Below are 13,652 nucleotides of genomic sequence, written 5' to 3' on the forward strand. Positions count from 1 at the left end.
GCCCTGTTCGTTCTCTCTTTATTCTATTCACTCCGAAATCTCCTTGCGTTACGTTCAGCGGCAGCCATATTGTGTACATTCCTATTTGTTTTCATTACCATTATTTATTGAGAGACGTAGCTCATCAGCCACCATGTTAGAGTAATTAACTCATCTCCGGGAAAAGATAATATCCACCGCCCTCTTACAATGCTACAAACTTAACCGCCCAATAAAGTTGCCACCACGTACGGAGAAGTACGGAAGCTATGTGATTTGTTGTGTTTGTTTTCCCTACTCTCTGTCATAACATATGGTTAAGAATGGTTAAGTGTATATATGAGCCAGGAGTTATGACGAAATTCCTATATTAAAGTTCTTTGCACTAATTTGGTTAAACTTATATTATTCAATTCCGCCATAAGAACTTTGGGGGTGTTTGTTTGCAATAACTATAACATTATGACCAGGGACGTAGCTAAGGCCTGATGATGGGGGGGGGGGAGTGGCTAAAATTCCAACTGGATGTGTTTTGAAGCCAGAAAATTCCGACTGCTGCCTTGTACTCCCCCCCCCCCCGCCCCGTACTACTCGTCAACATTAACAGTTGAAAGCGCGCGTAGCCAGCGGAATTTTTTTCGATACTTTTACCATTGGCCCTCACTTCACAAACTTATTAATCACTCTGGTTAAGCAAGTAAGCAACTGAGTATAGTTATCTGCTTGAAGGCTACATAGACTACTGACTACAAAAGCTATCTATGTTAATGTAACAAAGGTTAGAACTTTTTTTTCAACAAATTATATTCGACGACATAGTGAATTACCAAAGAATACAGTGCTTGTTACTAGCACCCTTAATATTATTTTCTTTGGTGGGGGGGGGGGGTGGGGCTATTAATCACTCACATGAAAAAATTCAATTGTTCACCATATTCCAACTGAGCATTTGGAATGAAGTGAACAATTAAACAATTTGCAGAAAAATGTTAAGTTGACGAGATACAAAAAGTTGTCAATTAAACATTTTGCAGAAAATTTTTCAATTTCTCAGTTGGAATGAAGTGAACAATTCAAAATTTTTCAAAAAATGTCCAATTGACGAGATATGATAAGTTGTCAATTAAACATTTTCAGAAAATTGTTCAATTGCTCAGTTAAAGCAACTGAGCAATCCAGCTTTTTTTCTGATTTTTGGATAAGATTTTATCTTGTTATCTCAACAATTTACTGGAAAATGTCAACTTATGGGGCAAAGTTTTTCTTATGTTGATGGCACTTTTAAGCTTCCGTAGATTAGCAACTAACGAACAGGGTCAACCCACCCAATAGCAAAGTTAATACATAAATTAACCGAATTGAAGCGTTCTGTTAGGCATTTTTTTAGAGTATTCAAAATCATACGAAGTTTTGTATGGTGGAGTATAAGGATCGCGAGATACAATTTCTCAATGTGAGAAGGAAAACGTTGTAAATATGGCTGATTAAAGGTCAACTTTGACCGAAAATTTTAGGTCACTCACAAATTACAAGAATATGTGAAAATTAGAATGCGACAGTCGGAAAAATTAGAGTGTGACAGTCGGAAAGGCGGTGAGAACCCCCCCCCCCCACACCCTCCCTCTAGCGACGTCCCTGATTATGACGCATATGCTATTCAACTCAAACATGTATCTCTAATTCTAAGCACTGGATTCATTATGTAAACATAAGAGTCGGAAACCATATGTTCTTATTGTTGCATATACAAGCATACAATTCCTTTCTTCTTCTTTTTTTAACACAGAAAATACTTTCCCGGGGTATAGAGGCAAACACTTTAGCACGCATGACCGTGACAATGACGCTAGCGGTAATTTCAACTGTGCTGAGAGACACTGTAGCGGTTGGTGGCACTCTACTTGCTATAATACTCAACGATACTGCAATCGATTTCGATATAACAGCAGCTGTAACACCATCTGCACTGACGATAACTTAATGGTAACTACAATGGAGCAGGTGCAGAGAGCATCTTCAGCTATTTTTATCCTAGTACGTGGTGTAATATTACATTCGTTGAGATGAAGATTCGTCCATCATCTTGACCAAGACATGTCAACGAGAAACAACAAGGACAACAGTCATAAAATCAAAGAAACAGCATTAAGCGTAGATAGAAATAAGATGAAAAATATCAGAAAACAAATCATTTTATTTGTTAAATGCTATATATAAAACTATAAATCAGATCATTGGGAACATTACACATGACTGTTAATCAACTATGTTAAAGGAATAACTTAACAATGTTGTTTTTATCTAATGTTCTGAAAGTATCGGTGTATGGAGTTGACAAGCTATGAATGTATGACTACTTACGTGCTTTTTGCTCTTAGGAATGATCGATACATCATATATCACTGTGACACTAAACGAAAAAAAAATAGAAACTCAGTTATGCATTATTTACTAGAAAGATTCTCCAACCTGAATAATTGTGGACAGAGACTGCTCAAAAGAGACCACGAAGATAAATGATATCGTAGATTCATTTCAAAACTCGCGTCATTTCTTTACTCGTATTTTCGTTGTGTTTATAAACACATATGCTGTCAGAAAGAAGTTCCACTAGGATATTAAACACGGAGTGGATTTTAAGACCAAATAACTTTCACTTCTCGTTTCTTTAATATTCCCAGCAGAAATAGTAATAGAATCAACGAAAACTTAAACTTAAAGAAAGGAACTTACACCAATGTTACTCTGGTCAAGATTATTACTGGCGAGCATACGTGCAATCCTAAAAATAGTTTGATGAAGCAACGCTTTCTCACCATGGGTCGCGAAACGAAACAAGTGCGGGTCGAGAGCGCGGTAGTGGAAGACAAAGGTCAAATCACACACAAAAGCATTGTGGCCATTGCACGTACACCAAAATAACAATATGAACCAATAATTCATACACAAGTAGGTAATAACACATTACTTGTCTATCAATTAACGTAAAACTATAAAGATCGTAGGAGATCAAAGGTCAATCATGGTTAAATATATACGGAAAGGTTGTTTGCTAGTTACTCCTAGACTATACGGCTGATAGACTTTAAACTTAGTGGGTACGTGCTAAGGCATTTGTTGTTTGGCCTGTATGACTATTGACGCCATAAGGACAACGGTCACAGGTCTACTAACCCATATAGTACTGTGGCCATTACACGTATACTAAAATAAGCGTTTTGAAAACAACTCATGGACCATAAGACCGATGGACTTCAAACTTGTTGAGTTTGTGCTTTGAGATGGGTTGTAGTACATGTGTGACTAATGGAGTCGTCATGTAGTTAGAGGTAAGAGGTCAATAACAAACAACATATCTTCAATTACAGTTAAATGCCAAATATCACCTGATCAAAGGAGGTAAAGGTTACCATTGGCCAAATTTTGCACGTAGCAAAATCACATAGACTGCGTGGTTAACTTATTTCAAGTTTCAAGTGTATGATATTTCTTCGGTGGCTTTGTTCATTGCTTAACAAACTTGCTACAAATTCATAGTCAGTAATAACAAACTTGTTCTTTGGTTAAATGTAAATTCCAAACCTTAAAAGTGTTCAAAATGTTTTACCAACGAGGTACTTTATTATGAATAAATTGTTTGAATGGACGTTTATACCCAAATATAAGGGTGAGATTTGCAACTCCATGAATTGCTTTCTTGTGTTGTCTTTACGATGGCGCTCTTGAAGATTTTAAACAACACCACTCTAGAAAGCGAACGAAGAAATCATTAGGTCTTTGCGGTTCCAAAATCAACCTCTCATTCATTGTAGGGGAAATGTTTCAGCTTCCCTGACCGAGATAATGACGCATTTGGTAATTTCATCATAAACATATGACTGCCGGATTGGTGGCACTTCGATTTTCAAGTCGTGGTAATAAGCCTCGTATCCTAGACTGAAAGTTATTTTTTATTACTTATATTCAGTTTTCAAATAATTATGAGTTGCTTTGGGTATATAGAAAACTGTTCCAAATTTGATGAAATTGCACGGAACCGATGGAACAGACTGGCGTAACGTTTTCAGTCCTTAATGAGGTGAACCATCAACAGTGGGCAACGTAAAACGTTGTGTCTCTCATTATCATATGAATTACAGGTTGAGAGGAAATGGTATTTTAAAAATAGCTCAATGTTAGGAACACAGTTGTTTTTGTAAGTGCTAGGCAGACATGGTTGTTTCGACGTAGCGTGACGTACAGGTTGGTGCCACTGGGAGAAGAGACCGAGCCACTCCTTGCAAACTAATTTATATGACATTCGGTAAGGTTACTCGACCGTAACTTGGAACTGCAGTAATTGTGCTCTACGTTTAGAAATTAGCATAATAATACACTACCATTTAAAACGTGCATTACAGCAATTAGCGTAGCAAATCTTTAAAGTAACATGCTGCATCATAACACTCTCCAGAAGGATCCATAATGCCTATGAGAATGACTGTACACTTTTGAGTGAATGCGGTTGCTTTGTGGTAGATGGGAGCTTGGTCAAGAGTCATTGCAAAAACAATTTATATCTTGCAGGATTTGGAGTTAATTCTGATAAATTTCTTGACGTTACTTGATACTTTAAACTCATTAAAGTGCAGCATATTAGCCCAAAGAGATGATCCCTCTTATGTGTAGCTTAAAGAACTTAAACATATAGTTGATAGAAGTTTTGAAATATTCCTTATACATGTGGTTACAATGTATCTGTAGTGTCTGAACGACGGCATTTTGAGAATGCTACTCGATCATCAGCATTCACTTGGAGGAAAGTTTAGGATCATAGCTACGATTAAGTTTATCAATTAAATCTCATCTTGAATCATGCCAGGTATCTTTCGAAAAGTTTACACAGACTGATATTTGTTTTCTTCTGATAAACTATTAATATCTAGGTCATACTTAGACAACAGCTCTGTGATTACATCGGGACATCATTGATTAAATGGTATCATTGGAAATACGATCGGAATAATAGTAAAAAAGTGTTTTCATTATAACCTTGGTGATATTATTTCTACGGTAGTATATTATTCTCCCACTTCCATGAAATTAACTATGAGACTCTTACCCATTAACTGTTATTTGAACAAACATCAGTATCGGGAACATCTCGAGGTTAAATTCCACTACCGATCTTTTTGTTTTGAAAACTTGGGAATACCTTCACTCTGTTGTGTTGTTTAAAACATGAATAAAGAACTTGTGATATCAACTAAAAACTAGTAAAATAAATGAGGTTTCTCTATTTCTAAACCAATGTTTAACGTAACATATTCAATATGACGGTCCTTAGTTTGATATTCTGCAAAATAAATAACCAATGGGATCAGGCAGCGTGTCATCTAACTAACGATCATGATGCCAGTGTCCAATATCAGTCGATTCTCACAGAGATTACAGTAACTACTGTAAATCTTAAAGTTTTGTACCACAGTAAATTCTGGATCGTGCTGACAAATATGATAAATCGGTAGCATGTGCTATTAAGTTTACAGTAAGAACTGAGGTTATTTGTAATTCCAACAAAATACAAATACCAAACAACTGGTTTGTTGGAATTACACATATCCTCAGTTCTTACTGTAATCCTAATAGCACATTCTACCGATTTATAGCACGATCCAGATTTTACTGTGGTACAAAACTGTAAAATTTACAGTAGTTACTGTGTTTTCTATGTGTATCAGGTGCCAATACAATCCTTATTACAATCCTTATTAAAATAAATCGAGTCAGGCGAGTAGCAAGCCTCCGAGCCTCGGTGTGCAGGGCAAACAATACTACTTTGTCCCTATTTCAGGAAATTGAAGTTGACTTAACATATCGTTTGAAACATAAAGCAAAAATATTAATAATACAAAACAAATATACCAAGAAAAATTATGCATACATAGGCTGTAAGATGTATATCAAATTTACTTCTCCATTGTGTTCAGACAATAATGAAACGACGTTGATTAAATACGTGTTTGCTCTGAACGAAGCGCCATTTGATACAAACAAAAATGAAAGGTTCCATTTTGAATAATGTAAGCTCATATATTTATTTATTTATTTATTAAAGAATATAATAGTGCGGTGACTTTTCTCAGATCTGTTGACAATTTGTAAGACAGACGCTTCGCCTGGTACCGTCAATTGCACAAAATTGAGATAAAGTAAAAATATCGATTTTTGAAACGTAGGTTCAATTTCAGATTTGTCGTATCATAAAAGTCTTCAATGATGCAAAAATGTTTTTTGCCTTCAGTTGGACAGATACATCATAAAACACTTGCGTAATACTCTCTCATTGGCAGTTATACAAATCATTCAATCACGCCTTCATAGCCAGTAGTATCCCTGTGGTCGAGTGGTATGGTCTGTATATATATATATATATATATATATATACATATACATATACATATACATTTACATTTACATTTACATATACATATACATATACATATACATATACATATGTATTAATACATATATATATATATGTATGAAATGAAGTATTCCAACGAATATACTCTTCATAAGTAAGTTTTTCTGACCAGTATCCATCCCAGAAAGTCGCATCAAATTAATCATTCTTGAATATCGCTTGAATATCATCTTAACAGTGATTCAATGATTCAATTATGCTGTTTGTCATCATCCATTGAAGGGCTCGCAAATGTGAATCTGATCCAATAACAGTAAACAGCTCTATTTATAATGCAAGTTTTCCGAAACTTTTCTCGGTTACACAGCTTGCAGTCGGACGCAAAAGCGATGTCGGTCGCCGAATTGATCGACAATGCTCATAGAAAATGGTAAATTTCATGAAACACAATTAAAGTATCATAAATGAAGTTTTGTTTCTCCGATAAAGCGTTGGACAGACATTAGGGCGAGATAGCGGTGAGGGGAGGGCGTGTTTTCTTTGCATTAAACGTTCTTTAATATTTGCACTTCATACAGATGCCCTTTTGTACCTGTTCTGCCCCTCATACAAAACAAAAACCTATTTGCTTCTCCTCCCCACTTGCCTCTTCCCATACTTTGCTAATTCTGGTGCAGCTACTGATAAGAAAACATGCTAAAAGAGACACTGAAGCATCCTTGATTGATTATGCATTACTTCTACTGTAGTAGGGAAACAGGGAGTGAGAAAAGAAGAAACCTGTTAGCAAGCTGCTTGTATAATGCAAAAAAAAAATACCTTTATAGGTAAATATGAACATTTTAGGGGACTTGACGTTTCCATGCTACCAGGATATTCTTTAGAGGCCAAATGAAGCGAAAACAAACTAACAAAACATTCCAATACAAAGATGACTCGATTTGTTCAAGTTAACGATCTGTCCATCTGTCTCTTAATATGTCCTTAGTTTGTTTCAGTTCATAATTTCTAGCAATGTCCGCGACACAAAACAGACAATTTTAAAAGTAGAAAATGGCTGAAAGGTTTGACTCTCTTCAACGTTATGGCCATAATTTTACAATAACTACACTAAAGATCTTGCTAATATGTTCTTACATCTCTGCCATAGCTCTACATTTAATGAGTTTGAAGGAGGGTGTGGTTGAAACATTGGTATGTGACAGGTACAATTTCATTTGGTTCTGTGACAGTATCTAGTGATACAACATTCGAATTTTGAATGAAATTACATGACTTGAAATGATAACAAGGACAGGTAATTGTTAGAAAATTCAGAAGTTTCCTATTGAAATAGCCTTATTGTTTTTACTGACCTAAACGTTAATAACTCGCTTCTATAATTCGTGCAAGCAGATTGTTGTTATCATAGATATCGCCAATGAAGCATCAGTATATCACTATTTGTGTATGTCACAAGACTTGGTAAAAGTTGCAACTAAACGTAAAGTAACGTTTTAAGACTAATGTTAAACATTAGCAAGATGAAAGCAAATTTAAGCTACCGAACTGAAAGCCAAAAGGAAAGAAAAGCTAAAAGAAAGAAAACTAATTGATTCTTTGGGATCCGCCTTATAGTATCCGCATCATGACTTTATTGCTGTCTCAAGCACTTCTTGTAGTCTCTCCCTCCGAGCCAGACGCAAATCCCTTTCTTGTTCTTGCCGCATCTTGCAAAATCAATTTCACAATTCCCACCATCGCCGTAGCTGCCGAAATTGTAGCTGGCCGATTCCAGTGTACATATTCCTTCAGTTGAATCACAATAGTCGTATTGCCCGCATATCTGATTTGAAGAGAAAATCAGTAACTGTGATGTACGTGTGATTTTATTTCATGATTGCCTGAATAAAACATCGACGTCACACTGTTTACGGACCAGACACGTTGCAACACAAACCCGAAAAGTCGATTTGTCATGTGGCTGAGAAATAAGTTACTGTGGTGTATTTGTGATTTCATTCCATGATTGCTCGTATATAATGTTGACGTTACAATGTTTTCTTCGTTCATGGTGAATTTTAGCCGAGTCGTGTTTTATAACACTTCGCAGTATTTAATAATCAATAATCGTTGACGTAACCCTACGACAAGGCCTAATGCTTTTGATTTCAAACTTACGGAACATTTGTTGCAGTTCTTCTTATACTGACGTTTCAGCCCTTGAGACTGTCGCTTGGTGATCCGATCAACATTCCTGTAAGATCCGCATGGTTCGAGTTTCAATTGGTCATCCACTACATTGCCTACAAAGATGAGTCAAAAACAGGATTACGTATAAGAGTACATCTGACGATAAAATGTACGCACTGATGATAAGGTTAGTAGAGTAGAAAGGAGAGGTACAGCAATATAAAAGGACCTTAAATGGAGCGTTCAATTTCACCCATATCCAACAATTGTTTGATTTGGGTGAGATTTCTTTTGAACATTTTTCACCTCTACATGCCCGGATATGACACTATCAGGCTTTCCCTTAATCATCCTGTTGAGGATTTCTTTGGAATGTTCATTATGGTTAGTGTATCTGGAAAGAATCTGTATCGTTTTATTTTTCAATTCTTGTCATCCTGCTGGGAGAATTTTTACCGCATAACCTTTTTATAAACGATTTACTGTACACAATAATTTTAAGTAATATTCTGTCTGCCAAAAATACGCTTATGAACTATTTCCGATTGTAGTCACTGTTATTGGCTGGGTTTACATCCCTCTTAACCCCCCCCCCCCCAAGCTACACCATGGATTGGCGTCTGCTGGCGATTATTAAGCACATAAAGAAGAATATTGGTACTCTTATTGTTCTTTGCGGAATACATCTCCGAGCCCAAGAGTTCAGGGGAACCTTCCTGCCAACACGCTGCAATGTTTCCAGAGCTAATTGTTGTCTCTTAGCGAGCTCACATTTTAGAGAGGAATATATTTGAAAGCCCCTATAGCTTTAAGGGGCCTGAAGTTTTGTTAACCTTGCGTTTTAGCAACAGGTGACGAAATACATGTTAACCACGTAATCTCAATTGGGAAGAAATTACAGCGTGTGATCTCACAATTTCCAAACGCACATTTTCCTTTTTTTCTCAAAAAGGTGCGGTATTTCAATACACTATTTAGTGCCACTGCCAGGCGAATATTTTTGGGTTTGTTTTGTATCAGGTACAAATATGTACATTACTGCTTTTTTCACGTTCCCGGTTTAATCTAACATTATAATTAAATCTAATAACAATTATTGTAACTACGCCTAAAGTCTAACATCAGGACGAACGGAACCGTGTTTTTCACTCTTACCCATTATAACATAATTCTGATTGATAGAAAGATGGACGGTGCAATCAAGCTTTGTATGGTGAGTGACTATGATCTCGACCGTTGCTCCTTTGGCAGTCAAACCGTTTCTTTTATAGACCTTCTCAATATCCACGGTGTAGACAATCTTCTTCGTTGCGTCAAAACCCACAGCTGAATGTAAACGAAACAAGGTAATAAAAAAAATATTTACTGTAACATAAAGCTGACCTACCTTGCGAAGTTCACGCAAATACAGGTCAATGATTGCCTGGGAATAAAGGGGCAGTTGGTTGGGGATCAAGGTGGTGGACGTATCGCAAAATTGAACAGTGACATAGATATGTGTTATGCAATTCTTCTTATTTTCAATACCGCTGGTTTGATTTTTTTCTTCTTCTTCATTACGTTATAAACAACCACTAACAGCCGATATACTTATAACATGAATCTTGTCATCCTTGCTGATCAGTCTGATCTCTAATCTTTTCATGGCAAATTCAGGAAAAGAAGTGAACGTAGATATTTTGGTTTTCTTAAAGGCAGATAACATATATTTTTGTACTTTTGATAATCTATCACGTGACCATCTATCAAAATTTAATACCCGAGGAAATTTCTATTTTTTTTTTTAATTTAAGCAAGTTTATACTGCGGATAGTTTTGAAGTAGAAGATTCACGCTAACTCAATCTTTACTTTTACTGGCGTAGACAAAAATGAATATGCTATTTTGTATCACCAACCCCCCTTTACCATTGTGGTTACGGTTTAATATTAAGTTTATAGTTTGGTAAGTTGTAACATTATTACTCCCAGCCCAAGCTATTATTCTGTTAATTTTAGTACATTGTTTACGTTTAGTACACTCTTGAAAAGAAGTCATTATGATTTTGCAATCCATGTTCAAGCCCTCGCAGAAATGAATCTTCAAATCTTCATACAAATAATATATATGTCAATTGTTGTCGCTGAATAATGAGAGTGTTTGAGTGGTGTCACTAATAACAATGATGATGAGAGCATCAAATTAATTACCATTTTGAAACAATTGCTTTCTATGTAACTCGCGAAACTGACATTTTAGAACAGACAACTCGGGTTGTGAATCAAACAAGATAGTATACAAATTTTATCAACAGAATTGTGTCAACCGCGAATTGTCTTCCTCTGTGACCACTCGATGACCTTTCTGTAACATATTGACGTTTGTAGACCTGTTCTCTAATAAAATAAAGAAATTGATAGACCACTCACAACGATTGTAAGATTGTATGATGTCATGAATATTTCGCCAAGTCTCAACTCTACGCAAACGATTTGTCTTTGATACTCACAAGATGAAAAATCCGAAAAATAGTCAACAATGATCGATGGTAGGGATTGACTTAGCTGGTAGTGGTAATGTCGTTCATAGTCTATGAAAGTTTCATCCTTTGCTGTCACTCGGCCTTGTATGACTGTGAAAATTTAAAACGTGAATACTGAGTATTATTTCATGTTTCGACTGAAGTTAAACAAACGGAAAATTACATGCAAACTGCCTCCACGCCCAATAAAACGTTACTATAGGTATCAATTGGCTTGTATCTACTTCGCTAAAGCCTTTTCATCGAGCAAATGTTGAAAATAAAAATGCTTGACAAATAATAACCTTAGATAACTTTAGAATTTGGATATCAGTTGAACATATTTTCCACCTTTCAACCAGCTGGTTGCGTTGCAGGCTTTAATTCAAGCACCCTCAAATACGTTTCTACGGAAACGGTTTGGCAATAATGTTGCAGCAGATTTACATTGCCAAATTTGAGTTCCAAACAGATATAAACACTAAGATGAGACCATGACGTTTTTCCTTTTAAATATAGTAAACACACACTCGGTCTTCTTTACTTATCGCTGAAAATTTGTTTATTGCAAATTAAGTGATGGAGTAAAGGCATTCTCCATGAAGCTTGTGTGCACACGGATAAGTCTTTATCTTATATCTTTCTTCAGTTTCTTCTAGTAAGGTTGTTCTAGTATAGTGAACTCAATGGTGAATAGTATAAATAAACAATAGTCAATGCAGCGAGTTCACCAATTTACTCAACTTAAATGAAAACCGAGTTATACAAGATACAAAACAGACTATTTCATCTGTTTAAAAACTTTTTTATTTCACACATATTGGCATCACAAAACAGCAAACAACGTTTCTTGAGCATAACAAAATGACAAATGAGTGCTTGTAAAAGTTCATTAGTTAAGTCATCTAAATATCCAAACCATCTCTCAGATTTTGCAAGGCATTTAGGAAATACTCAGGAATATATCAAGTTTATAATAATTTTAAACACACACCAACTAGTTTTTAAATGAAAGTGTATCTCAAATTATGGGCATCAAACTTTATAGACGTTCAGATGCATGATTTTTTATATTTTTTATTGATACACCCCTTTAAAAGAAGACATCAATATCTTAAAGCAGCTTTTTGAGTTTGTTGGCAATTTTACAAACCTGTTGAATATTACTTAAGATAACATTGCGATTGATCACTAAGAAAATCACCTCGAATTTTCCACCAAATGAAAATTCAAAGGATAGTAATTATATAACTTGTTTTCAACTTTTATCATTAAACCGTCCAGAAAGCTTTCATAGTAAAAATGAAAACCCATTTAAAGACTGAATGGGAAACTCAGTTTTTTCGGAATTTTGCTTCACATTTTCTTAAATGAGAAGTAGCTATTACGTTGATGACGTATACTTATATAAGAGTTACAATAAAATGGAATCCACAATATTTCAATACTTTCAGTGGAGTGTTTTAAGAACTCACGACATGAACGGTTAGTTTAGCTATTTATTTAAGCTACTTTTTCTCTCAATTACTTCAGACAGTCAATCAACGAATTTCAGATTTTTAAACCTGTGATACAGGCACAATGCATCTAGCAAAAAGCACAACAAATATCTCCAAAGAAATATAATTAGAATGTCTGTAAAATGTAGTATGGAGGATAAATTGATTTAATAAATAACTCACCATAATCAGATGTACAGTATTCCTCTTGAGGATGCACATCTGCACATATGCAGCACTGTATGTTACGAATGCTGGACATTACAAGTACAACACTCAGTACACGGGAGAACCACATCGCCTTTGACATCTTCTATAACGTCTCAGAGAATTAAATCTAACTTTTTTTGGAATTGTAGTCTTGAGTCGTCAGCAACCACGGAATGGTTGCCTCAATCGTGTTCAAGGTTATTATGTGGCAAGGTATTTGATCAACAACCGATTCAATTTCTCTCTTTACCAGTAAGTGCCTATTCTTTTACATAGAAGAAGGAAAACGCATTCTAGGCTAGCGAGAAATGACAGACCTGGGAATACACACCCTTTCCTCCCTGTGGTGTCATTACATTTTTACGACGGTTGTGTGAGTATAATAATAATTCTTCCTCATACGCTAGCGAGAGAGCGGGTAGCCTAACCATTGTCTAAGATGATTGGTTCTTCTACAGAAAATTTGTGGTAATCGAATCATCTTGGTGCATAGCTGAATGTTAAATGGGTAAAACATTCACGTTATCGACAGCAAAACATAGATTATCGATCGATATACCCATTTAATTGAGAAATCTGGATTTTCAAACGAAACTAATTAGTTTGATAATCCTGGAATCTTGAACGATTACCCAATTATGTTATTAACGTAGATGTTTACACCAATAACCCAGTCAATATGATACAGCTGGATGTTCTATCGATATACCAATTATTTTGATAAACCTAAATTATAGACTAATATTCCCGGTCCTAGTTGTTTTAATAAGCCTTGAGTTTGAACGATATATCCAGTTACTAACAAATTTTGGGTTACTAGAGTTAGCCGTCATAAACAGCCGTTGTTTTAGCAGTACGCGTAGATAGATAGACCGACAGACCAACA

At 35.6% G+C, this 13,652-nt stretch overlaps 1 protein-coding gene across 1 annotated transcript; it reads right to left on the reverse strand.

Moving 5' to 3' along the window:
* Window positions 1–5,910: 5,910 nt before the first annotated feature.
* LOC139981968 (metalloproteinase inhibitor 3-like) lies at window positions 5,911–12,982 on the reverse strand. Its single transcript, XM_071994427.1, has 5 exons — window positions 12,740–12,982; window positions 11,046–11,168; window positions 9,713–9,883; window positions 8,546–8,670; window positions 5,911–8,210 (listed from the first exon to the last, which is right to left on the reverse strand). Exons 1-5 carry the CDS (start codon window positions 12,864–12,866, stop codon window positions 8,019–8,021), a joined length of 738 nt encoding a protein of 245 aa, XP_071850528.1. The 5' UTR covers window positions 12,867–12,982; the 3' UTR covers window positions 5,911–8,018.
* Between the last annotated feature and the right edge of the window lie 670 nt (window positions 12,983–13,652).

The sequence above is a fragment of the Apostichopus japonicus genome, chromosome 16 (assembly GCF_037975245.1).
Source record: "Apostichopus japonicus isolate 1M-3 chromosome 16, ASM3797524v1, whole genome shotgun sequence".
Lineage (NCBI taxonomy): Eukaryota > Metazoa > Echinodermata > Holothuroidea > Aspidochirotida > Stichopodidae > Apostichopus > Apostichopus japonicus.